At 36.9% G+C, this 26,560-nt stretch overlaps 1 protein-coding gene across 12 annotated transcripts in view; it reads right to left on the minus strand.

Moving 5' to 3' along the window:
• The window catches only part of SCAF8 (SR-related CTD associated factor 8), a 225,641-nt gene that overhangs the window by 136,557 nt on the left and 62,524 nt on the right, over positions 1-26,560 (minus strand). For all 12 annotated transcript variants that reach the window (XR_009354467.1, XR_009354464.1, XR_009354466.1 and 9 more), the window contains 9 exons: positions 25,203-25,334; positions 24,819-24,931; positions 23,150-23,343; positions 19,701-19,801; positions 17,259-17,372; positions 15,517-15,673; positions 6,716-6,849; positions 4,997-5,141; positions 2,262-2,330 (listed from right to left, as the gene is read on the minus strand). Coding sequence is in view for 5 of the 12 variants with exons in the window: in XM_059176689.1 (XP_059032672.1) it covers positions 2,262-2,330; positions 4,997-5,141; positions 6,716-6,849; positions 15,517-15,673; positions 17,259-17,372; positions 19,701-19,801; positions 23,150-23,343; positions 24,819-24,931; positions 25,203-25,334 (1,159 nt within the window). In the remaining 7 variants the exon portion in view is untranslated. The remainder of the gene's footprint in view (positions 1-2,261; positions 2,331-4,996; positions 5,142-6,715; positions 6,850-15,516; positions 15,674-17,258; positions 17,373-19,700; positions 19,802-23,149; positions 23,344-24,818; positions 24,932-25,202; positions 25,335-26,560) is intronic.

Consider the following 26,560-nt stretch of genomic DNA (forward strand, 5'->3'; position numbering starts at 1 on the left):
AAGTTAAAAATATTAAGCATGACCAACAATGGCCTTCCAAAGTTTTAATGCCTTCCTGTCCTCTCTCTCCAACTGTCTGGTAAGACTACTCAGTTACCATTACACGCATGAATTCTCTTCTGGCACCTCTATTTTATTTATAATGAAAATGAACTTTTACAGTTTGTTTCATTTATTGGTATCTATTACCTAGCACAGTATATAATAAATGATGCTCAAAATGACAAGTCATCAGAAGAGGCTAAATTACATTTAGAAAGCTTTATTTTTTTTAAATAAGGAAAACAATAATTTTTGGAAAGAGTTTCATAAAAAATGTTTGGTAAAATAAAGACCAGGACTTACAACAAAAATTCCAATAATAAAAAAAAATCATAATTTACGAAAATGTCAGTACATGAAATTCTGAATATACAGAAATGATTCATGCGGACTGACAGACACATACAGTAATACAAATCTACTCAAATCCCCTGAAATTATAATGTACTAGGATCCTTACATTCACTACTTCTTGTCAAATGAGGTTAGAAACCCATCACATTAAGAAGAGGTAAAGGAGACTACAAATAAAAAAGTATAACCCTTCCATTTTAAAGAAATGAGTAGAAAACCCAGCTGTTAAAAAACCACCAGAGGAATATAAAATCACAAACCATCAGAATTTTTAGTTCAGTTTATGTCACAATTCAGTTACATCATGTACTTGGGAATTTTAAGAACTGTTTTACCCTCATATTTAATTCCAACTTACCTGGACACACTGTTAGCACATAACAGAGCTATAAAATAGGAGTAAAACCATCTGAGATCATGTATGGGAATTATGAGAATTAAACAAGACAGTGGAAGCACCTAGGAGAGTACCTGACACATGGCTGTATGTCTCTTTCTCTATTCAACTGATCCCAGATTTTCTAAAATGAATAAACTAAAGAAATAATTGGGAGGTAAACTCTAGGATGAATCTCTGTGAATGCTGAATTCAGAAATGGCTTCTGAAAACTTTTCTAATTTTTAGGAAGAATAAAGTATTCTTCCTAATGAACCAAAAATAACAAAAGAGAAGGCCCCTAATCCCATATGAACACAAAAGTAGAGAAGAGTTTACAAGGAACATGGATTATGTTGTCAAGAGGTCAGTTCTCTGTTACACACACTGTCCTTAAAATAAAGTCCTTTGAACCAATATTGGGACAGAAAGCTACTAAGTTCTCCAAAAACTGATGATGTCATCTCGAAAGGATAGAGAAGCAACTATGAAAGGTCTTGCTGTCTAGAGATAAAACAAACAACTTCAAAAAGAAAAGTGAATGCAACTGCTCAAAAGTGAAACTCTTACTCCATAAACACTAAAGAAAATGAAGGAGAAAGAGATGAAAAAGAGAGGACGAGAAAGAGGAAGAGAAATAAGAAAAAACCTCTTCCCCTTCGGTCACCGGGTATCACTGGAAATACCTATGGAATTAAACTCATTATGCTGAAAAATGGCAGAGACAAGAACTTAGCATCTACCATGGTTCTCCTGTACAAATGTACCTCAAGATCTAAATACTACTAGCTGGTAAAAGAAAGGTTTTTTTAAACAGAAAAATTCTAGGTAAGAAATGTGGAAAAATCAAAAAATTCAGAAGACTGGCACTTTGCAACTAAAGGAAAGAGATTAAAAAGCAATAATGATCAATGGATGGAGCCATCAGACGAAAATTTGAAGGGAAACGTTTTTAGTGCCGAGGTTCTGTTAACGGAATGCCCTGATCCGTCTTACCACCACTGTTGCTAAAAATGTTGAAGCACATTCAAAGCACACCTTTGGTACGAAAAAACTTACTCTGTACAGAAAAATCAGAAGACAGAGGAACAAATCTGATGCCACAAAGAAAAAAACCAAATTGATTGGAATCTAGCATACAGAAGTGACTGTTTCTTCACAAATCAAAGACACAAAAGATGAAAAAAGAAAGGGACATTTCAGCAACACTGCTCTATACTAAGACATTTAATACACAATACAAACCAACCACACAACTCTTTGGGGACTCTGAATTGTGACTAAAACCAATTGTAAATGCCATTTTGAGACAACACAGCAAATCTGAATACAGAAGGACTGTCCTATAATAATGTTAATTTTTTCAAAATCACTTAATGAAAAAATTTGTCTATAATTTTTATAATAAAAAAGTAATAATTCATAAGAGTGAGCGTTAATAAGTTAACACTACCATGAATAAAGAAAATTCCCCAAGCAGAAAACTCACATGTTGGTACTACTGGTGGAATGGTGGGCGGTGGTACAACAGGTGGTGGAACTGGAGGTGGCATGAAACCTACACAGGGAAAAAAAGACCAAAAATAAAATAGCAGAAAAGTTACTTCTTTCAACTCCAAGATTTCAACATCTATAAATGAAATTCTATATTCTTGAAAAGTCTTCCATTACTATGACCTTATATTTGTGAATATATTTTCCATCTAAAAGATCACTTCTAGGGGTGCCTGGATGGCTCAGCTGGTTGGGCAGCTGATTCTTGATTTTGGCTGGGGTCATGTTCTTGGGGTGGAGGGATCAAACCCTGCATCTGGCTCCGCACTCAGCAGGGAGTCTGCTTAAGATTCTCTCACCCTCTCCTTCTGCCCCACACTCATGCACACACTTCTCTCTAAAATAAAGAAATCTGTTTTAAAAAGTCACTTTTATAAACACTACATTATATTTGACCTTAAGTAAGCTAAGTGAAGCACAGAGATCCTTATCATGATCATGTCCTATTTATCTACTCATGTGTGTAAGTCCTGTCACACTCTCTATGATGTGATAAAGTCAAAGTTTATTAAGAACCAGGCAACTTGTTTTGTATGTTAGGCACAATGATTGCATGGGGAGTTAAATACTATATGTTATGCTGTTGATAACACTCTATGCAATAATGTCATCTGTAAAATGTGCTACTGTATTTCTTTGATTTATATGCCATCTACTAGATCAAAATATTTTCATTAACCTTGGATGTTACTATATTATTTTTTGAGCACTGAAATAAACCTTCAACTTAATACTATTTAATAATTTTAAATGTCAAGTGATCAAACTATAAACCAGTTTCCTTGCATTTTTAAGATCAGAACTACCATTAAATTTAATTTAAAAACCGTGGCTAAAGGGGCACCTGCATGGCTCAGTTGGTTAAGCACCTGACTTCTGATCTTGGTGCAAGTCATGTTCTCATGGGTTGTAAGACCAAGCCCCACGTCAGGCTCCATGCTCTGCAGGGAGTCTGCTTGAACATTCTCTCCCTCTGCCCCTCCCCAGGGTTCCCTCTTCCCCCACCAAATAAAACTTTGAAGAAAAATAACAAAAAACGCCCACAACAAACCAGTGGCTAAAAATAACAGAAAAATAAAGATAATTCAACAAATGAATGCTAGGCAATGACTTTACAAAGTCCATGTGGTATGGTTTTTGAAATAATTCTTTAAAAATTATCTTCTGAAAGAGTGCCTGGGTGGTGGAGTTAGTTAAACACCCGACCCCTGGTTCTGGCTCAGATCACGATCTCAAGATTTTAAGATCACCACATCCACATCCAGTTTTGCACTCCATGCGCAGAATCCTTGAGTCTTTCTCCCTCACTTCCTCTGCCCCTCCCCCAGCTCTCTCTCTTTCTAAAATTAATCTTAAAAATTATCTTCTGAAAAATTTTAATTCAGATCCCACATTTTCATTGATTCCGTATCTGACAAGAGTAATTTCCCAATCTTTAACATGTAAGATAAAATAAGTTCTGCATCAATTTCAAATTATGTATTTAATTACAATGTGAAAATTTTGTTGTAAGACAAATAAATTACAACCATTCTGAGATAAGGTTGACAGTTTTTATGAATTCTGTTCAGTTGGTAAGAACTTAAACAGAAATCAAAATACTTTTCTTCTTACAATATGTGAAGAGTTCATGAAGTTCAAGGAAAGATAAATATAGCTTTGAAAAACAATTTCTATCATTTGATCCCTGTGCCTCTCCCTCATTCTTCTAACCTCTCATGGTCTAAAACTTAAGAGTTCCATCCCTAAGCTATACAAGCTATTATTTATATTTAATTGATGTATGTTCAGTAATCTATAGCTTCTAAACTAGAAATGCTGACTCAATGAACTTTTATCAAAAATTTATAAGGTCAAAAAAAGTATTACAAATTCAATCAGCATTTTTAGATAGATTATAATTTCTTATGTCGAAATGAAAACTATGATTTTTAGGAGGAACAGTCCGTATATAAATTTAATGCATACTTCCTGATGAATGGGTGATAACCACAGAGAATTCTGATAAGAAAAATTCAACATAAATTTTAAATTATTTTAAAAGTATTTCAATGCTTTTACAGGATTCCATTTTTTTCTCTGTCGGTGCTGGTCCTTCAACCACCTGCATCACCTGGGAACTTGTCAGAAATATAACTGTCTTGCCTCACCTCAGGTTAGTAAAGCAAAAGGAAGCCAGGCCCAGCACTTTGTTTTTACTGTGCCCTCCAAGTCATCCCTATGTACGCTAAGATTTGAAAACTGATCACCTATAGCATCTTAACCTGGAAACATAACAATCTGGAGGACACTGTGGAGCGCCTGGCTGGCTCAGTCGACAGAACATGTAATTTGATTTTGTGGTTATGAGTTCAAGCCCCACACTGGGTGTAGGGTTTATTTAAGGAAAATAAATTAAAAAATTTTTTTTCTAAATGCATGAATGAATGATATTCTAAGTAGAGTACACATAGGATGAAAATTCCTGGAGTGCCTGGGTGGCCCAGTCAGTTAAGCATCTGCCTTCAGCTCAGGCCAACATCTCAGGGGCCTGGGATCGAGCCCCATGTTGGACTCCTTGATCAGTGGGGAGCCTGCTTCTCTCCCTTTCCACTGCCCCCACCTCCACCGCTCATGTTCTTTCTCTCTCTCAAGTAAATAAAATAAAATTAAAAGATGAAAATTTCTTACCAGGAGGTGGCTGTGAAGGGTTGAAACTCGCTCGCAGAAAAGGTGGTGGAGGGATTGGACTGAATCCAGGAGGAGGAACCGGCATTGAGACAGGAAATGCTGGTGGGACTAGACTAACTGCAGGCACCGCTGGCGCTACTGGAATCTTTTATGAATAGAAAATAAAAAGTCCATAATCACTTTATCCATCGGCAATGATTACATCTTAGAACAACTAAAGATAAACAATTTCTATTTCTTTCTAAGAGAGATAACAAATACCATTATATTAAGTTGTTTTGTTATTTTCCTTCTTGCATACTTATAATTGACTCTAACTTGGGGTATAAGCAAGGCAGTATTATTCAAAAGACAGTATACATGGAGACTGAAATCTTACATTAAAATGACATAAAGTAATGGGCATCTGCCTGAATAGTAAGTATCATGATCAACTTTAAACTGTCACCTCCCACTAAGTTTGTAATACCCAGCTATGGTATGCAACCTAACCATGAGGAAACATGTCAGTAACTGTTTTAAAATGGTGGGATTTTCTACTCCTAGCAAAGGTATTTTCTACTCATCCTAGGGACAATAATTCCTAAATATTTACTTGTACTCTGGGTGTACCTCTTTCCTAAATTTCATATTGTCAATGGTCTATTCAACTTCATTGTCTGAAAAACACTCCAAACATCACTTATACAAAATTGAACTCCCAAATGTCTTTCCCATTCTCAGTTAAGGATAGCTTTGTCTTTCCAATTTCTCAAACCAAAAACCTTACCTCTTCTCTTTCTCACAAAAGTCTCATCATGCCACAAAATCAACACACCATCACGTAACCCCTAATTATCTGACCATTTCCCATTCTCTCCACTGCCATCAGTCTGTGTATCAGTCCACCATTAGCTCTCATCTGGATTGCTGCAACTGTCTCTTCACTGGTCTCCCTACTTTCATTAATGCCCACTAGTCTATTCTCAAAATAGCAGCTAGTGCGATCCTTTAAAACCAGATCTTTTAAAACCTTTAAAGCCAGATCAAGTCACTCCTTTCTTCGAATTCCTCCAATAATGCTCCATCTCAGAGTGAAAACCAAAGTCCTTCTAGAAGTCTCCCTCCCACTAAGCTGACTCTCATTCACTACACTTCTAGCCTATTTACTATTCCTGGAACACACCAAATACACTCCTGGCCTAGGGCCACCTTTGCACTGGCTGTTCCCTCTGCATGGAGCGCTCTTCCTCAGGTAGCCACATGGTTAATTCCCTCAGCAACTCTGAGTCGTCACCCAAATGTCACATTCTCGAGTGTGCTCTGACCATTTTATTCACAATCATAAGCACTTATCCAGGCACTCCTAATAACCCTCATAGTCTCTCTTCCTTCCACAGTATCTCACAAAATTACTTCTTTTACATTTTCTATCTCCCCTCTTGAAAACAAAAGCTACATACGGACAGGGGTTTGCATGATTTTCTTTCCACTAATGTAGCCTTATCCCAGGTACCTTGAACAGTGAATGTCATAGCAGCAGACCATGAATACTTGTACAATAAATAAGCATTTACATATAAATGACACCATTTAAAAAAAATTTTTCCCCAAAATTATTTGACAAAACTAATTTATTCTATTTTGGACAACTTCCTTCAAGTTTTATAAAGTAAATACAGGAGTAAAAACAGAAATGTAAGACAACACATTAACAATAACAAAACACCCAGCACTAACCTGTAACATAGCAACAGGTGGAGGAAAAACCTCTGCCTGGGTTGTGACCACTGTCTCTTTTTCAACTGGAGTTGGGCTCTGAGTTGTCTGGACCGTCTCTTTAACAGGTTCTGAGCTTTTCACAGTTTCCCACTCTAAACAAAATATTTGGAAATTGATTTCCTCTGGATTGGTGCAAAGTGCAAAATTTTCATTTTATTTCTACATATACATTTATTTCATCGCCACATCTTCATCTACCTTGGCAGATCTTTAAGATGTGTCCACAACTATAGGTGCCAGCTAAGTCTGATGAGAATACTAAGGAGTCCAAAGAAGCATAACACATGCCACAAATGAAAGATACTAAAATAATTAGAAGATATCATAGATATTATCTCAAAGGCCATCTGATATAGGAGGACCAAATCTTACCCTATATTGTGTCACAAGGTACAAGGGGAGACCGACAAGGAAAAGTATTAACCCAATTAAGAAAAATCTTTCTGAAAACACAACTATGCAAAAATAGAACAAAGAAGCTCTTGGTTCTTCTAATGGCTCTCCACCGCCCTCAGAGTAAAGATCAAAAGTCATTATAATGACTACTAAGACTATAATATGACTCTGTCTTCTGTACACCTGACTTTATCTCCTACTCCTCATTCCTCGCTAACTTTGCTCAAATCATACTGGTCTCATAATTTTTTTTTTTTTTATTTTTATTTTTTATTTTTTATAAACATATATTTTTTATATACATATATTTTTATCCCCAGGTCTGTGAATCACCAGGTTTACACACTTCACAGCACTCACCAAATTACATACCCTCCCCAATGTCCATAATCCCACCCCCTTCTCCCCAACCCCCTCCCCCCGGCAACCCTCAGTTTGTTTTGTGAGATTAAGAGTCACTTATGGTTTGTCTCCCTCCCAATCCCATCTTGTTTCATTTATTCTTCTACCCACTTAAGCCTCCATGTTGCATCACCACTTCCTCATATCAGGGAGATCATATGATAGTTGTCTTTCTCTGCTTGACTTATTTCGCTAAGCATGATACGCTCTAGTTCCATCCATGTTGTTGCAAATGGCAAGATTTCATTTCTTTTGATGGCTGCATAGTATTCCATTGTGTATATATACCACATCTTCTTGATCCATTCATCTGTTGATGGACATCTAGGTTCTTTCCATAGTTTGGCTATTGTGGACATTGCTGCTATAAACATTCGGGTGCATGTGTCCCTTTGGATCACTACATTTGTATCTTTAGGGTAAATACCCAATAGTGCAATTGCTGGGTCATAGGGCAGTTCTATTTTCAACATTTTGAGGAACCTCCATGCTGTTTTCCAGAGTGGCTGCACCAGCTTGCATTCCCACCAACAGTGTAGGAGGGTTCCCCTTTCTCCGCATCCTCGCCAGCATCTGTCATTTCCTGACTTGTTGATTTTAGCCATTCTGACTGGTGTGAGGTGATATCTCATTGTGGTTTTGATTTGTATTTCCCTGATGCCAAGTGATATGGAGCACTTTTTCATGTGTCTGTTGGCCATCTGGATGTCTTCTTTGCAGAAATGTCTGTTCATGTCTTCTGCCCATTTCTTGATTGGATTATTTGTTCTTTGGGTGTTGAGTTTGCTAAGTTCTTTATAGATTCTGGACACTAGTCCTTTATCTGATATGTCGTTTGCAAATATCTTCTCCCATTCTGTCAGTTGTCTTTTGATTTTGTTAACTGTTTCCTTTGCTGTGCAAAAGCTTTTGATCTTGATGAAATCCCAGTAGTTCATTTTTTCCCTTGCTTCCCTTGCCTTTTGCGTTGTTCCTAGGAAGATGTTGCTGCGGCAGAGGTCGAAGAGGTTGCTGCCCGTGTTCTCCTCAAGGATTTTGATGGATTCCTTTCGCACATTGAGGTCCTTCATCCATTTTGAGTCTATTTTTGTGTGTGGTGTAAGGAAATGGTCCAATTTCATTTTTCTGCATGTGGCTGTCCAATTTTCCCAGCACCATTTATTGAAAAGGCTGTCTTTTTTCCATTGGACATTCTTTCCTGCTTTGTCGAAGATTAGTTGACCATAGAGTTGAGGGTCTATTTCTGGGCTCTCTATTCTGTTCCATTGATCTATGTGTCTGTTTTTGTGCCAGTACCATGCTGTCTTGATGATGACAGCTTTGTAATAGAGCTTGAAGTCCGGAATTGTGATGCCACCAACGTTGGCTTTCTTTTTCAATATCCCTTTGGCTATTCGAGGTCTTTTCTGGTTCCATATAAATTTTAGAATTATTTGTTCCATTTCTTTGAAAAAGATGGATGGTACTTTGATAGGAATTGCATTAAATGTGTAGATTGCTTTAGGTAGCATAGACATTTTCACAATATTTATTCTTCCAATCCAGGAGCATGGAACATTTTTCCATTTCTTTGTGTCTTCCTCAATTTCTTTCATGAGTACTTTATAGTTTTCTGAGTATAGATTCTGTGTCTCTTTGGTTAGGTTTATTCCTAGGTATCTTATGGTTTTGGATGCAATTGTAAATGGGATTGACTCCTTAATATCTCTTTCTTCTGTCTTGCTTTTGGTGTAGAGAAATGCAACTGATTTCTGTGCATTGATTTTATATCCTGACACTTTACTGAATTCCTGTATAAGTTCTAGCAGTTTTGGAGTGGAGTCTTTTGGGTTTTCCACATATAGTATCATATCATCTGCGAAGAGTGATAATTTGACTTCTTCTTTGCCGATTTGGATGCCTTTAATTTCCTTTTGTTGTCTGATTGCTGAGGCTAGGACCTCTAGTACGATGTTGAATAGCAGTGGTGATAATGGACATCCCTGCCGTGTTCCTGACCTTAGCGGAAAAGCTTTCAGTTTTTCTCCATTGAGAATGATATTTGCGGTGGGTTTTTCATAGATGGCTTTGATGATATTGAGGTATGTGCCCTCTATCCCTACACTTTGAAGAGTTTTGATCAGGAAGGGATGTTGTACTTTGTCAAATGCTTTTTCAGCATCTATTGAGAGTATCATATGGTTCTTGTTCTTACTTTTATTGATGTGTTGTATCACATTGACTGATTTGCGGATGTTGAACCAACCTTGCAGCCCTGGAATAAATCCCACTTGGTCGTGGTGAATAATCTTTTTAATGTACTGTTGAATCCGATTGGCTAGTATTTTGTTGAGTATTTTCGCATCTGTGTTCATCAAGGATATCGGTCTATAGCTCTCTTTTTTGGTGGGATCCTTGTCTGGTTTTGGGATCAAGGTGATGCTGGCCTCATAAAATGAGTTTGGAAGTTTTCCTTCCATTTCTATTTTTTGGAACAGTTTCAGGAGAATAGGAATTAGTTCTTCTTTAAATGTTTGGTAGAATTCCCCCGGGAAGCCGTCTGGCCCTGGGCTTTTGTTTGTTTGGAGATTTTTAATGACTGTTTCAATCTCCTTACTGGTTATGGGTCTGTTCAGGCTTTCTATTTCTTCATGGTTCAGTTGTGGTAGTTTATATGTTTCTAGGAATGCATCCATTTCTTCCAGATTGTCAAATTTATTGCCGTAGAGTTGCTCATAGTATGTTCTTATAATAGTTTGTATTTCCTTGGTGTTAGTTGTGATCTCTCCTCTTTCATTCATTATTTTATTTATTTGGGTCCTTTCTCTTTTCTTTTTGATAAGTCGGGCCAGGGGTTTATCAATTTTATTAATTCTTTCAAAGAACCAGCTCCTAGTTTCGTTGATTTGTTCTATTGTTTTTTTGGTTTCTATTTCATTGATTTCTGCTCTGATCTTTATGATTTCTCTTCTCCTGCTGGGCTTAGGGTTTCTTTCTTGTTCCTTCTCCAGCTCCTTTAGGTGTAGGGTTAGGTTGTGTACCTGAGACCTTTCTTGTTTCTTGAGAAAGGCTTGTACCGCTATATATTTTCCTCTCAGGACTGCCTTTGTTGTGTCCCACAGATTTTGAACCGTTGTATTTTCATTATCATTTGTTTCCATGATTTTTTTCAATTCTTCTTTAATTTCCCGGTTGACCCATTCATTCTTTAGAAGGATACTGTTTAGTCTCCATGTATTTGGGTTCTTTCCAAACTTCCTTTTGTGGTTGAGTTCTAGCTTTAGAGCATTGTGGTCTGAAAATATGCAGGGAATGATCCCAATCTTTTGATACCGGTTGAGTCCTGATTTAGGACCGAGGATGTGATCTATTCTGGAGAATGTACCATGTGCACTAGAGAAGAATGTGTATTCTGTTGCTTTGGGATGAAATATTCTGAATATATCTGTGATGTCCATCTGGTCCAGTGTGTCATTTAAGGCCTTTATTTCCTTGCTGATCTTTTGCTTGGATGACCTGTCCATTTCAGTGAGGGGAATATTAAAGTCCCCTACTATTATTGTATTGTTGTTTATGTGTTTCTTTGATTTTGTTATTAATTGGTTTATATAGTTGGCTGCTCCCACGTTGGGGGCATAGATATTTAAAATTGTTAAATCTTCTTGTTGGACAGACCCTTTGAGTATGATATAGTGTCCTTCCTCATCTCTTATTACAGTCTTTGGCTTAAAATCTAATTGATCTGATATAAGGATTGCCACTCCTGCTTTCTTCTGATGTCCATTAGCATGGTAAATTCTTTTCCACCCCCTCACTTTAAATCTGGAGGTGTCTTCGGGCTTAAAATGTGTTTCTTGGAGGCAACATATAGATGGGTTTTGTTTTTTTATCCATTCTGATACCCTGTGTCTTTTGACAGGGGCATTTAGCCCATTCACATTCAGGGTAACTATTGAGAGATATGAATTTAGTGCCATTGTATTGCCTGTAAGGTGACTGTTACTGTATATGGTCTCTGTTCCTTTCTGATCTACCACTTGTAGGCTCTCTCTTTGCTTAGAGGACCCCTTTCAATATTTCCTGTAGAGCTGGTTTGGTATTTGCAAATTCTTTCAGTTGTTGTTTGTCCTGGAAGCTTTTAATCTCTCCTTCTATTTTCAATGATAGCCTAGCTGGATATAGTATTCTTGGCTGCATGTTTTTCTCGTTTAGTGCTCTGAAAATATCATGCCAGCTCTTTCTGGCCTGCCAGGTCTCTGTGGATAAGTCAGCTGCCAATCTAATATTTTTACCATTGTATGTTACAGACTTCTTTTCCCGGGCTGCTTTCAGGATTTTCTCTTTGTCATTGAGACTTGTAAATTTTACTATTATGTGACGGGGTGTGGGCCTATTCTTATTTATTTTGAGGGGCATTCTCTGAACCTCCTGAATTTTGATGCTTGTTCCCTTTGCCATATTGGGGAAATTCTCCCCAATAATTCTCTCCAGTATACCTTCTGCTCCCCTCTCACTTTCTTCTTCTTCTGGAATCCCAATTATTCTAATGTTGTTTCGTCTTATGGTGTCACTTATTTCTCGAATTCTCCCCTCGTGGTCCAGTAGCTGTTTGTCCCTCTTTTGATCAGCTTCTTTATTCTCTGTCATTTGGTCTTCTATATCACTAATTCTTTCTTCTGCCTCATTTATCCTAGCAGTGAGAGCCTCCATTTTTGATTGCACCTCATTAATAGCTTTTTTGATTTCAACTTGGTTAGATTTTAGTTCTTTTATTTCTCCAGAAAGGGCTTTTATATCTCTCGAGAGGGTTTCTCTAATATCTTCCATGCCTTTTTCGAGCCCGGCTAGAACCTTGAGAATTGTCATTCTGAACTCTAGATCTGACATATTACCGATGTCTGTATTGATTAGGTCCCTAGCCTTCGGTACTGCCTCTTGTTCTTTTTTTTGTGGTGAATTTTTACGTCTTGTCATTTTGTCCAGATAAGAGTAAATGAAGGGGCAAGTAAAATACTAAAAGGGTGGCAACAACCCCAGGAAAATATGCTTTAGCCAAATTAGAAGAGATCCAAAATCGTGAGTGGGGAGAAAGGGGATAAAAAGAGGTTCAAAAAGGAAGAAAGAAAAAAGAAAAAAAAAAAAAAAAGAAAGAAAAGAATTTTTTTTTTTAAAAAAGAAAACACCTAAGAAAAATGTAAAAAAATATATATATATATTAGATAAACTAGTAAAAAATCGTTAAAAAAGAAAAAGGTAACAGTTAAAAAAAAAAAAAATTTTACCCGAAGGCGAGAAAAAAAAAAAAAAAATGAAAAAGAAAAAATTAAATTAACTGCAAGACTAAAAAAAATCACAGGAAAAAAGCCATGAGTTCCGTGCTTGGCTTTCTCCTCCTCTGGAATTCTGCTGCTCTCCTTGGTATTGAAACCGCACTCCTTGGTAGGTGAGCTTGGTCTCGGCTGGATTTCTTGTTGATCTTCTGGGGGAGGGGCCTGTTGTAGTGATTTTCAAGTGTCTTTGCCCCAGGCGGAATTACACCGCCCTTACCCCGGGCCGGGGTGAGTAATCCGCTCGGGTTTGCTTTCAGGAGCTTTTGTTCCCTGAGCGCTTTCCGTAGAGTTCCAGAGGACGGGAATACAAATGGCGGCCTCCTGGTCTCCGGCCCGGAGGAGCCGAGAGCCCAGGGCCCCACTCCTCAGTGCGCCCTCAGAGAACAGCGCCCAGTTACTCCCGTCTGCCTGACCTCCGGCCGCGCTCCGAGCTCACCGAGCCTGCGACCGGTTCAAGGTAACACGGAGCTGCGAGCTTACTGTCGGCTCTGTCTCTGTAGCCGGCTTTCCCGTTCCAATACCCGCAAGCTCTGCGACACTCAGACACCCCCGATCCTTCTGTGACCCTGCGGGACCTGAGGCCACGCTGACCCCGCGTGGGCTTCGCTCCGGTTTAGCCTCTGGAGCGATGTCCCTCCGCGGAACAGACTTTTAACAGTCCTGATTTTGTGCGCGGTTGCTCCGCCGCTTGCCGGGAGCCGGCCCCTCCCCCCGGGGTCTATCTTCCCGTCGCTTTGGATTCACTTCTCCGCCGGTCCTACCTTTCAGAAAGTGGTTGTTTTTCTGTTTCCAGAATTGCTGTTCTTCTTCTCTTCGATCTGCCGATGGATTTTCAGGTGTTTGCAATCTTTAGATAAGCTATCTAGCTGATCTCCGGCTAGCTGAAGCAGTCTCAGCTTGCTACTTCTCCGCCATCTTGACTCCTCCCGGTCTCATAATTTTTTAACAGACTTTGCACATACTGTTCCCTCTCTTTAGAATGCTTTCTCCAGAGAGCTGTACGTCTCACTCCTTCAAATATCACTCTCTCCATTACATCTTCTTCACGTAAAACTGCAACAGCTCCACACCCATACTGTCCTCTTTTCCCTGATTTTTCTTCTTAGAACTTAGCAACCTAGAAATATTATAGAGTTTATCCATTTTGTTTATTGTCTGTTTCTTTCCACTGGAAACACAGGTTGGCAAACTTTCCCTATACTAAGTATTTTAGACTTTCCAGGCACATGTTCTCTGTTGCAACTATTCAATTGCTGCTGGAAAAAAAAGTCATAAAATATAAAGTATTATAAACCATACAACTGAGTATGGTTTCAATGAAACCCTATAGAAGAGCTTGCAGTCAGGATTTGACCCATGGGCTATTGACTGTCAACCTCTGTACTACAATGAGCACTCCAGGAGAGGAAGGATTTTTGTCTGTCTCACTGATATAATCCCAGTTCCTAAAATCATGGCTGGCAAACAATAGGAACTAAAGTATGTACTGAATGAGTAAGTGTTTAAGAGAAACATGAATAAAAAAATAAAAAATAAAAAGACTGACAAGAAGAAAAGCACTGAAAAAATGTTTGAAAATATTTGCACTGGCCTAAAAATGAATATATACTGAAAATTAGCTAGCTTACTTTGGTAAAAGAGCTAAGATGTGAAGAAATAAGCTATTTCAATTATTTTCAATTATTCATTTCAATTATTTTCTAAGTATCCATTTTAAGATTTCTTCTGGTTATAAATGCTAACTATTTTGTCAATTTATAACTGGTATTTTTATTTTATTTTATTTTTTTTGTCAGAAAGAGCGAGCACAGGCAGACAGAGTGGCAGGGAGAGGCAGAGGGTGAAGCAGGCTCCCCGCTGAGCAAGGAGCTCGATATGGGACTCTATCCCAGGACGCTGGGATCACGACCCAAGCCGAAGGCAGCCTCTCAACCAACTGAGCCACCCAGGCGTCCCTATAACTGGTATTTTTAAAAATAAAAACAAAAATTTAAAGAAACAGGCCAGATGATCATTTGGTTCTAAGCATTCTAGAACTGCATGAACCGGAAGTACAGCTCTCTAAACTAAGATTCTATTCCTGCCATTCACCACATGGATACTAACCAAAATAATTTTCTTTGAAGTCCTTCAAAGAAACTTCTTACGTTCCCAGTTCTTATTTACACTCAAGTAACTGAAATATTTAATTTAAAAGTCTCCACAGGAATGCCTGGGTGGCTCAGTTATTAAGCATGAGCCCAGAGTCCTGGGACTGAGCCTGCATCCGGCTCCCTGCTTTGCAGGAAGCCTGCTTCTCCCTCTCCTACTCCCCCTGCTTGTGTTCCCTCTCTTGCTCTCTCTGTCAAATTAAAAGAAAAAAAGTCTCCATATATATAACTCTTTCTCTGAAACAGCAGAACTCTAAAAGACATACAGGAAAAATGCTACATTTACAGACTTCTAAAACACTATACTTTGACATTTAGGAAATAAGACACATTAAGCCTATATACCGGAAATGGCAGTGTTTTGTTTTTCTTTTCCTCTTTTCGGGGCATAGAATCCAGAAATAAAATAAGCACAGTTCACCTTATCATGCACAACTCTCATCAATTACAACTTTTTAAGCCTAGTTTTTTTAAACAACAAAACTACCCTTAGTGTTCTTACCAGTATTTACAGTTTCCTGGTCAATCATGCCTCCTTCTGCAAAACCTTCCAAGTCATCCACTTTAACTTTCTCCCATGGTATATATGTAACTCCAAGATCCACATCCCAGAATTGTTTATATTCTGTTTTTACACCTTTGTTTAAAGCCCAAGCAATCTATTAGGAATGAAGAGAAGAAAACAGAAAGTTCAGGTATACAGTTAAAAACCAGATAAAATTATATGCAAACAATATAAATACAAATAAAATTATTTGGATAAGGACGCCTGGGTAGCTAAGTTGGTTAAGCAGCTGCCTTCACTTTGGGTCATGATCCTAGTGTCCTAGGATCGACCTCCTCATCAGGCTCCTGCTTGGCAGGGAGTCTGCTTCTCCCTCTGACTCTGCCTGCCACTTTGCCTGTCTGTGCACTCTGTCTCTCTCTGACAAATAAATAAAATCTTTAGGGCGCCTGGGTGGCTCAGTGGGTTAAGCCGCTGCCTTCGGCTCAGGTCATGATCTCAGGGTCCTGGGATCGAGTCCCGCATCAGGCTCTCTGCTCAACAGGGAGCCTGCTTCCTCCTCTCTCTCTCTCTGCCTGACTCTCTGCCTACTTGTGATCTCTCTGTCAAATAAATAAATAAAATCTTTAAAAAAAAAAAAAACTTAAAAAAAATAATTAGCTAACAAGCAAAGCATCACTTGATGCTAGAAAAATAAAAGTAGCCAAGTTTTTCCGTGTATCTCCTGTTTTTGTTTTTAAAATAAAGCCTGCATTAGATAGCAACAGCATTTATAACATGGTATTTATTTCCACTTTTTACTAAAACTAAAAAACACACTTCCAAAACAATCCAAATCTACTTTTCACCATAAAAATGTCAACCTACATTAGTAATAATTAGAGTAGTTGTCATAATTTAAACAGTATCTTGGTAGTCCTGGAAAGGAGACACTTCACACAGAGGAAACTCTCTGCCATGAAACGACAAAACACTGTCTACCTTGGAAGTTGTTTTTTTTTTAATTTTTAATTCAGTTGCAGAAACTGACAAAATAAATCAAGTGCAGAAATAAAATGTAAATTAGTCACAAGAAGTAAAAATAAACATTAAATATACAATATACAAATAAACATACACAGTATGTTTGAAATATACAATAAACACTCAGTTTAAAGATTAAGAGGAAAAAAAAATACTTATTAATAAACCCTTCACAGTAGCCTGGGTTGTACAACATAAGATGTTAAAAAGAAGGAAATAATAATATACTTAAGTGGTATAAATTAGGAAGCATTAGGAGAAAGTAGTGAATAAAAGGTAAGCTTATTGGGGTGTCTGGCTGGTTCAGCTGGTGGAGCATACAACTCTTGATCTCAGGGTTATAGGTTTGAGCCCCATACATTGGGTGTGGAGGTCACTTATAAATGAAAGAAAGAAAGGAAATGAGAAGAGAAGAGAGGAGAGGAAGGAAAGCGAAAAGAAAGAAGAAAAGGAAAAAGAATTTGTAAAGAAAGTTCTACTCATAAAATGGTGCCCTGGTTGAACAAGAGAACTAGAAGTGTGATTTCAAAGAATCATCTGACTAAAGTTTTAGTTACTATTTTTAACCTATTTCTAATTCTATAACTCAACAATACTGAAATAATAAGCTTTTCTAGAGGTTTTTCCTTATTATCAAAAAAGAGGATGTATCAAACACAGGAACATTCCAATAATCCAATGAAAGAAGAGCATGGCTCCATCCCCTCCAATCTCACCTTAATGACCTTAGACCCAATTTTATATGATCCGGAACTAAGTTTCTGAAGAGCCCGAAAAGCATCTTGTCGATGAACCATGCAGACGTAAGCACAGCCCCTGGGAGGAATCATCTATTAAAAAAAATTTTCTTTAGAAACAGTAAACATGAAGGCATTCATTCTGACATTATTTTATGGTTTTAATGAAACAGATCACTTAGACTATTAAGACTCAATGGTTTTTCCCTTTTCTTTTTTGGCTGTTTATTGGTATTACCCATGTACAACTAATTACTTAGTTTAAAAAGAATTCTAAATTTGGTTGGGTCTCATTCTACATCATAACATAAGCAAAATCGTGACTATCATATGTCAAAGTTTGTCTAATACACAGTATATACTGTAACAAAAAGTGTAAAAAAGACATGTATACAACACAACCAGATAAAAAGAAACCAATACTGCATGGCCAACATATTTGAAAGCATGTAATTTATTCAAATAATTGAAAATATTTCAAATTTTCCAAATGTCATACTGAGTAACGTCAGAAAGATTTTTGTTTGGGGGAAGTATCCTATCCTTAATATAAAATCTATAATCTACAACAAATGGTGACATTAAAGCTTCACTATACAAAATTTAATTTTGCCCAAGTGCTTCCGGACAAAGCTTTTAACACAAATAGGAAAGCAGCCTTAGTGTTTTCACTTTCACTCAGAGTTCATGTCAAGCTAGTTTCCAAAACTTGAATACCAAACTTCTCAAAAAAGAAGTCTAACCCCCTACACATTTCTTTCTCTTCTGCAATACAGACCCAACTCTTTATCAATGCACTGAAAAATTGTCTTCCAGCTTACTAATGACCCCCTAAGTGTTAAATCAAATGGACTTTTTACTCAGTCCTCGACCCCCCCCCCCAACCAAGTGAAAGGTTTATAAATTTTCCATCAATTTTTCAAATTCTGGATTTTATCATTAGCCATTCAATACATTTCAGTTCACAAAATAACTCAGTACCTACTATTTGTAAGTACTATGCTCTTAAAAGGTAATACAGAAGAGGCAAACTAATACCCAAAAGACTACAGAACAAAGGCCAAAATGTCACACTTAATAGGACAATCCAAATGCTGCTTGGGTTCAGGATCCATCCTGAGCAGTGATTCTTGACTTTGCATTAGAATCACCTTGTAAACTGTGGCACTTTCATAAGAATTTAAAGAGAATGATCTTGGGCATCCCTATTCTTTCAACTGTCAACACATTTCTTACGTCTCAGGGGAAAATAAGAAAAAAAATTCAGAGGTTACATGATCAATCAAGGACTCTGGAAGATAATTTATGTTTTGACAGATGAAATTTTAAAAGACAAAAGAGTAAGAAAAGCCCACAGCATACTCCTAGTGTAGGGAGAGGAATACAAAACTCCCAAGTTAAAACACTCAACCAATCAACTATTTATTGTCTGTGCAACTCAGGCAAATCACTGAGTTTCCTCACTGGTAAAAAGCAATGGGAATTACTTAAGCAGCTTCTTGTGAGGTTCCAATGAGATCATGTATGGTTGAAAGTAGTATACGAAATGGTCAAACAATTCAGTAAAGAATGCTCTTATTAATAAGGAAAAGTCAAGTTTGGTCATGTAAGGATCTAAGATTAGAAAGGAAAGGCAGCCAATTTCCTGGTAAAAAAATGTTGAAAGTCCAACAGACAGAAAAGTAACAACAGTGAATAAAATCATAGGGTTAATGAATCAGGCTTCTGAAACAAATTTCTATAAAGATTCCATGACTTAGTTTTAGCCCTAGGGGGTGGGAGAGGGAAGAGACCTTCAGGAAGAATGCTCAAAATGCTCAAAAGAGACTGGATGGAGCAAAAGTGCTGAAAAAAATCAAGCTGAGGAGTGAAAGAGTTGCGCTCAAGTTCAAAGTCAAAAGTCAAAGACAGATTTTCTTGTCACTGTTTTTCTCTCTCCTCTTGAGAGAGGGAGAGATGGCGAGAGGAGCAAGGGGACTGGTAAAGATTGGGACCCCAAGTCCTATTGTGTCTCCACTACTATCTATGTACTCATGTGTAGGTGATTACAATTCTCTGGGACTCAGTTTCCTCATTTTCATTATGAAAAAAGGGGGGGGTGTAATTAAAATAAGTCACAGATAGGGTTTCTGCTAACCCAAACACTAGATGCCTTTAGGAACCAAGTGCTAGCTATACTGCTGTAACACCCCTAAGAACATTTCATTAGAATTCCACTAAAAAAGAAAAATTAATTATGGAGAATAACAGGAGCAGAAATAAACATAGAAATGATTAAAGTCAAATAATCCTTATAAGGATGTGCATTATTAAAGGCAGATACTCTACTGGGCTCATTAGGAACCAAAGTGACTCTCTGACTGATAATCCTCTATATATATATTTTTAACCTTTAACTATCGTATAAGAGGTGATACTTACATTAATGGATTCAATTTGTCCAAACTCTTCAAACAGATTGGTTAAATCTTGCTGGGTTGCCTTCTTATCCACCTGACCAACCCACAAAGTAGTACTACATACTGTCAAGACATTAAAGAGACAAATGACCTAAATCACGCAGACACAGCTATTTCTTTCAAGCAGCTGAAGAAAAAGCACTAATAAATAAGATTTAAGCTGGATATTTAAAACACTTAGGTGACATTTTTATCTGTTATACTTAAAATGAACTAAAATCTCAGATGTTCATCTATACCTACTGCAAATTCAACCTCCTGTTTGTTACCTGATCTCAAGCTTGGCTGCATACTTTAATCACCTATGGATACCTGGGTGTCACCCTAAAAGATGAAGGGCTATGGGGTACAACAGGTTGGAACTGGGAATTTAAAATTCTGTATGTAATTCTAATATGCAACAAAGTCACAAAAACACTTTTCACTACAATCCTATCTCTGCACCTTTAATCGTCTGTGATGGAATGATTAAGTGAATGTTTCTTCCTCATCAATAGTTAAATGTGAAAACAGCACCTTATTCTTAAATCATGTGCATGGAGATACATGGGGGAAAAGGCTAAATTTGAACTCCTTAACTTGTCTCCATGAAAAACTTAAAAGATATTTTAACTGCAGGAAGTACTTCCCTTTAACAAACAGACCTACACAGAAGACCTGTCGCCTACTTTAAGCTGTACAGTTCATGACTCCAGGAACATTTTCTTTTCCCAAAAACACTTGCAAAATATTAACAACAGCTGATATATTTGCGGAGTTTAGTAAGTCTAGATTTACATCAATGGCATTTTCCATCCTTTTGATGATCTTTTATCTATTACGGGGCAGGCCTCCAGCATGTTTTTTTCTAGAGCTAATTTAACCCCACACTAGTGACTACTGCAAGATCTCTACAGAACGAAGGTTTTTCAACCAGGTTTCTCTACTCCAGCTGGTTTTAACTCAAAGGTCTTCCGGACCTGTGTTAGTTTTAAGAATCATTCAACCAGGGCGCCTAGGTGGCTCAGTGGGTTAAAGCCTCTGCCTTTGCCTCGGGCCATGATTCCAGGGTCCTGGGATCCAGCCCCACATCGGGCTCTCTGCTCAGGAGGGAGCCTGCTTCCTCCTCTCTCTCTCTCTGCCTGCCTCTCTGCCTTCTTGTGATCTCTGTCTGCCAAATAAATAAATAAATCTTTAAAAAAAAATAAAACATTCAACCAACAGATTCTCTGGTAATGTTCTTACCCTATTTCTTCTTTGCCTCACACAGTCTCACCCTATGTACATATAATTTAATATTCAACCAAAGTCTCAAGGTGCAATATATTAGTTTTACTCTATTGCTGTAACAAAGTACCACAAACTTAGTAGCTTAGAACAAAAAAACATATTCTCTTAGAGTTGTGGAGGTCTAAAATGGATCAACAAGCTGGTATTCTTTCTGGACACTCCTAGGGGAGAATGTGTTTCCTTGGCAAACTGCCTACATTCCTTGGCTCATGACCCCAACTTCAATCTTCAAAGCCAACAGTGGAGCATTTACCTATCTTCATCTTTCTTCCATCTTCACATCATCTTTTCCCTCTGACCCTCTTGTTTCTCTCTTACAAGGAAGGCCCCCTGGATTACACTGAGCTGTTGTGGATAACCCAAGTTAATCTTCCCACACCAAAATCCTGATTAATCACACCATGTGATGTAACATATTTACAAGTTCCAATAATTTGGCTATGAACATCTTTGGTCCTGAGGACCACTATTCAACCTACCACAAACCCTCAGCAAATTTTTAGACCTCTTTCACAATAGGTCCCACCACTTCATTATTCTTTCTACCACATCACAGCTGCTTTAATCTTCCTGAAATATGTTCCATGTTTCCCCTACTGTTTCAAGGTAGTCTCGCCACAATTTTTCTCACAGAGAACTTTTTTTTTTTTTAACCCAGAAAGCAATAATGAATCTCCCCCATTCCATGGCTGGTGGGCAGGGTGTGTGTGTGTTTGTGTGTGTGTGCACACCACAACGAAGACGACGACGATGGACGGACACTGATTCCTGGAATATTACTGCTTGTTGATGTTCCATATCCACTGCACTACTCATGAAGATTCTGTGTTCAAAGGACCAATGTAGGGAAATACTACCTTCTGTGTTTAAAATGCACTGGGGCCACATGAAATTGCTTTGGAGTAAGGAGAGTTTTGAGGCAAATAATGAGGGATATACTTTCACTGTATTTTCTTTTGTGCTTTCTGAATTTTCTTTTTATGGTGTTTGACTCATGAAAAAAAAAACACAGCAACAGAAAATAAACTCCATGGTGGATAACTATGTAAAAGGTGGCAGCTATAATATGGTAAGTGAGGAACTAAATGGAAGAGACTCCACTTAAATCCTAAAATGGGTGATTCTGTATGTCCTAATGGTATCATGAGAAGGGAGGCACAGCATAGATTTTATGGTCAGATCTTTGATGTTACTTCTTTATCAGATAGCACTAAAATGTTTGAATTTGGTCTCTCACCCTAAGGAGATAAACAAATTTTCAGACTTAGGGATATCAATATTATTAAATTAGCACTGGCTCTCACAATCAGGTAAGATTCTGGAAAGATAGCCACAGCTTGCTGAAAATGCCAGAACTTAGTAAGAGGCTGGATGTTGCTTTTAATTATAAGCCTGGGTATCCAGGATGATTCAGCAGTATAAATTATACCAATTATTTATCTATCTCCATAGCAGAAAGAGTTTGTTAGCAGACTTTCAGAAATTAGACAACCTGATCAGTGTTCAGCTCTTGGCAAAGAATGACATTTCGCCCCATTTTATGCACTTTGCTCATCTGCAGTAGGTCTGTTCACTTTAGAAATCCTAACACACTAGAAATTCACAGAAATAATCTGGTACTACTTACATTCCTGCAGAGTAAACTCTCCTTCAAACTCTCACTATTAACAAATTTGTTCTAATTATACATTACCAATTAACATATAAAGGAGGGAAAGTTTGTACAGTGGGAATCTCTCTCTTGGTGCCAATGCAGTAATTTACAATTAGCTTTAAAATCTATATGCTTCCTTCAATAATTACTCCCCAGACCTGGTGGTCAAACTTGGCTATGACACTCTGAATAGAAACCACAGAGTCTATGTAAGAGACAGTAGGCCTAGTCCACTTTATATGTTATGAGTCAAGTTCTATATGTTCCAATTTGTGTTTAAAAAAAAATCAACTCTCAATGATCTTAGTGTTTCATAAGAACCTGTTCTTCCTTTTTCTTTTCTCCTCTATCACTTAACAAAAACCAAGGATAAAATCATTCATTTACTAAACTACTTTTCAATTTCTAGGTCTAAAAATAGTTGACTCTAGCAGTTAATGATTTTAACATCCATTGAAACCAAAGCTTTGTAAAACTGTGTCACTTACCACTCAATGTTTTCGAGCGAACTGGAGGCAATCCCTTCTTCTGCCGTTCTTTCTCCCTTTCTCTCGCTCTCCTTTCACTTGAGTAGGAACGTGATGACTTCCTCTTTCTTTCTCTAGAGCGTGAGCGCGATCGCTTTCTGTGTTTACGTTTTCGAGAACCAGACCGTGACCGAGACCTTCGTTTTCTGGGTGATCTACCAAAAAAAAAAAAAAAAATCTTATTTTACTTCTAACAACAGTATTATTCTTCTGTCAAACTTCTCACTTATAGGTAAGGGCGTGGGAGGGACACACACACACACAAAAGGTTGTTTTATATTTAACTACCTCTTAAAAAATGTTTAAGTAGAATGAATGAAGTATCAAACATGCATTTTTCTCAAACCTATGTATTGCTCAAGCCCATACTGTAATAGATGTTTGTTTGCAATGATTTGTACTGATACCAGGTAGAAGAGAATCAGATTCTATCCAGTAAGTAGAATCCAGTAAGATTCTATCCAGTAATCCTTACTTTCTTTTCTTTAGTGTCCTCCAACTCATTTTTCAAGAAAGAGTCAAGAATAAGAATGAAAGACTAAAGAAAATTTAAAAATCCTTAGGTGATGAAGACACTATACTCTTAAAATTAGGAAACAGAAAATGTTTCCAACAGGGCATTAGGCCACTAAAGAATTCTGCTCTAAGTTTTCAACTTCTAAAATTTCAAAGTGCTTAACTTTAAATACAGGTGTTACTGAAAGTTTCTTCTTTTCCTATCAACCATACATCATTGTACTGCTTCAAAATGCTTAATAAGGAGGTTTGTTAAGACAAAGAAGCTGTTAAGATTTTAGCTCTAACACTGTATTTGCTTTGGCTAGATTACTCACTGAGCTGAGATGGGTTTATAGAGAGTAGAACTCACAGGCTCTCATTTAAAAAGAGGTAAATACAAATAACTTCTTGAAACAAGTAAGAAATGACTAGTAAGTCATTAAAGATACTGCCCTTCTTCCAACATATACTTGCTCAGATTTTCAGGGATATTCACGTGCAGACAATAGGTTATATTAATATTAAAGTTTTAAGACAATTTGTAGCAAAAACAATATATATAAACTACATGAGAATTACCAGGTTAAGGAAACCTCAACTCAAATTTGAATACGCATGTACATTAATGAGATTTAGCCATGCTGAAAAGTTAACAAAGAAAACCGTAAGATATACTTTTTAATAATCTGATACTATGCTTAATATTTATAAAAAAAATTATTGTAGTTTTATTTTTATGATCACTTTTGGTATTATTATAAGATGAAATAAAATGAAATACAATAGAATTTCTAACACCGTTCCTCTATATCTTGACTGAACAGTTTTCAGAGGCAACAGTATCCTTAGCTGCATATAATCAAAATATTATTAACTAAAATCAGGTATAATCCCAAATCCAAGTCTTGTGATACGGTTAATTGGCTACAAATAATGTATAATATTCAAATAATGGCCACAGATATACCCAATTAAAAGAGGACAAAGAATTCTTCTGTTTTTGAAATTCTGAATTACTTCTTTCTGGACAGTATGTCACTTTAAGAAAAACATTCCTTTAATCTTGATATAAAGAAACAGAGCCCACTTTTGAAAGTTCACACACAGCTACTCTTAAATATTATTGTAGAACCTTGAACGAGATCGTGAATGTGTTCTTGATCTTGAGCGAACAGCCACTTTCTTTGCCTCTTGTTCAAAGATCTCCTCTTCCACTCCATCTTGCCCTTCATCAATATCCATATCCTTGAAAGTAAAAAAAATAGCAAATAAAATGGCTTACTGGGATGCAATATATACTTAAAATTCTGCCTTACAAAATATTCACCATAGCAGCATTAATGCCTAGTATTAAGTAACATGGTCAGTATAGACCTTAAGTGTGAGGAAAAATTTAGGACATTATCATTATTTTGCATAAAGTATTTTACATAAAATAAAAACATTTACCATATTTTATAATATTTTCCTCTAAATAATTTAGAATTTATGACCTAGAAAAACAAGAACTTTTTACCTGTTGCTGAATATCTATAGAATCATCCAAATTCGCCTCAGGTTCAAGGAAATGCTGCTGACTGCTCCCTTGTGATGGTGAGGCAGAATGCTCTGATCCAAATGTTCCCTCCTGACTATCCTGAGGGGTTGCCTATTGAGAATGTATACAAACACACAAACATTAAGAAACCATGCATATTATTACAACAGAATTTAAACATGCAAACGTCACAATTTTTAAAAAAGTTTTAAAAAGGAGCCCAACACAGATAGAAATCCCACATTAAATCAACTATAATACATCTAAAATCACATTTTTGTACAAATCCAAGTTTACTTAAGAGCATGGGACACCTCTATAAAAGAGGGAGAAGACTCTATTAGAATGGTTAAGATCAAGTAGCTCTTCAAATAAATTTTTAATTGTGGAAAATATAATCATTATACTTCTAAGAATAAAGGTATTACATCATAAAAGATATGTAATAGCACAAAGTTAAATGAATCTAGAATTTCAACAGCAATCAGCATTTTTATAAAATGCTATTAATATTTTAATGTGAAAGTACTTTACATTAAAGAACTAAGTCATACATTAATGTGTAGAGGCAAAACAAAGCTCAAATATCATTATCAAATTAACTGATCTAGTAAAACAGTTCTCAATTTGGGCTTTCTCAACCTGTATTAGGAAGTACTCTGAAATATGTAATATATTTCAGAAACTAGTAAGAGTTAGGCAATGAAGACTAATTAAAGGAATACTTAAAATTTGAACCCCCCCTTTTTTTTGCTGGGACTACATGTATAGCAACTCAATACAGTCATACTACTTATACTTAATAGTCTGAATCCAATTTAGCAACTGCATATACTATGGTGTTAACTAAAAATAAGAAAACTAATTATGAAAACGTCTTCCCACATAAACTTTTCTAAAACATCTTTGCAGGTGTTCAAGATTAATAAAAATAGTTAGGGGTAGTACACAAGCTGGGAGATACTAAAATAATTAACAGAGAAGAGTAACTCAAAAATACTAGTCCCTCGTTACAAACTCTGTGATTGTGAACAAGTTACTTGAATTGTGAAATTCAGTTTATCTGTAAAGCACGGTGACTACAGACAATATTATAAACTTCAAAGCTGTTAAGAGACTAGAGCTAACTGTTCCCACCACAAAAAAATGACAGTTTTAGGACATGAGAGAAGTGTTAGATTACTGCAATATATAAATGTATCAAATCACAATGTTGTACACATTAGTATGTATCTCAGTAAGATTTTAAAATTCTTATTCTAATGACATCTATCCAGATTGTTCTATTTTGCTAAAAGAATGTGTGACATTTGAATTTAATGGACACAAAAATGTTG

The sequence above is a fragment of the Mustela lutreola genome, chromosome 6 (assembly GCF_030435805.1).
Source record: "Mustela lutreola isolate mMusLut2 chromosome 6, mMusLut2.pri, whole genome shotgun sequence".
Taxonomy (NCBI): domain Eukaryota; kingdom Metazoa; phylum Chordata; class Mammalia; order Carnivora; family Mustelidae; genus Mustela; species Mustela lutreola.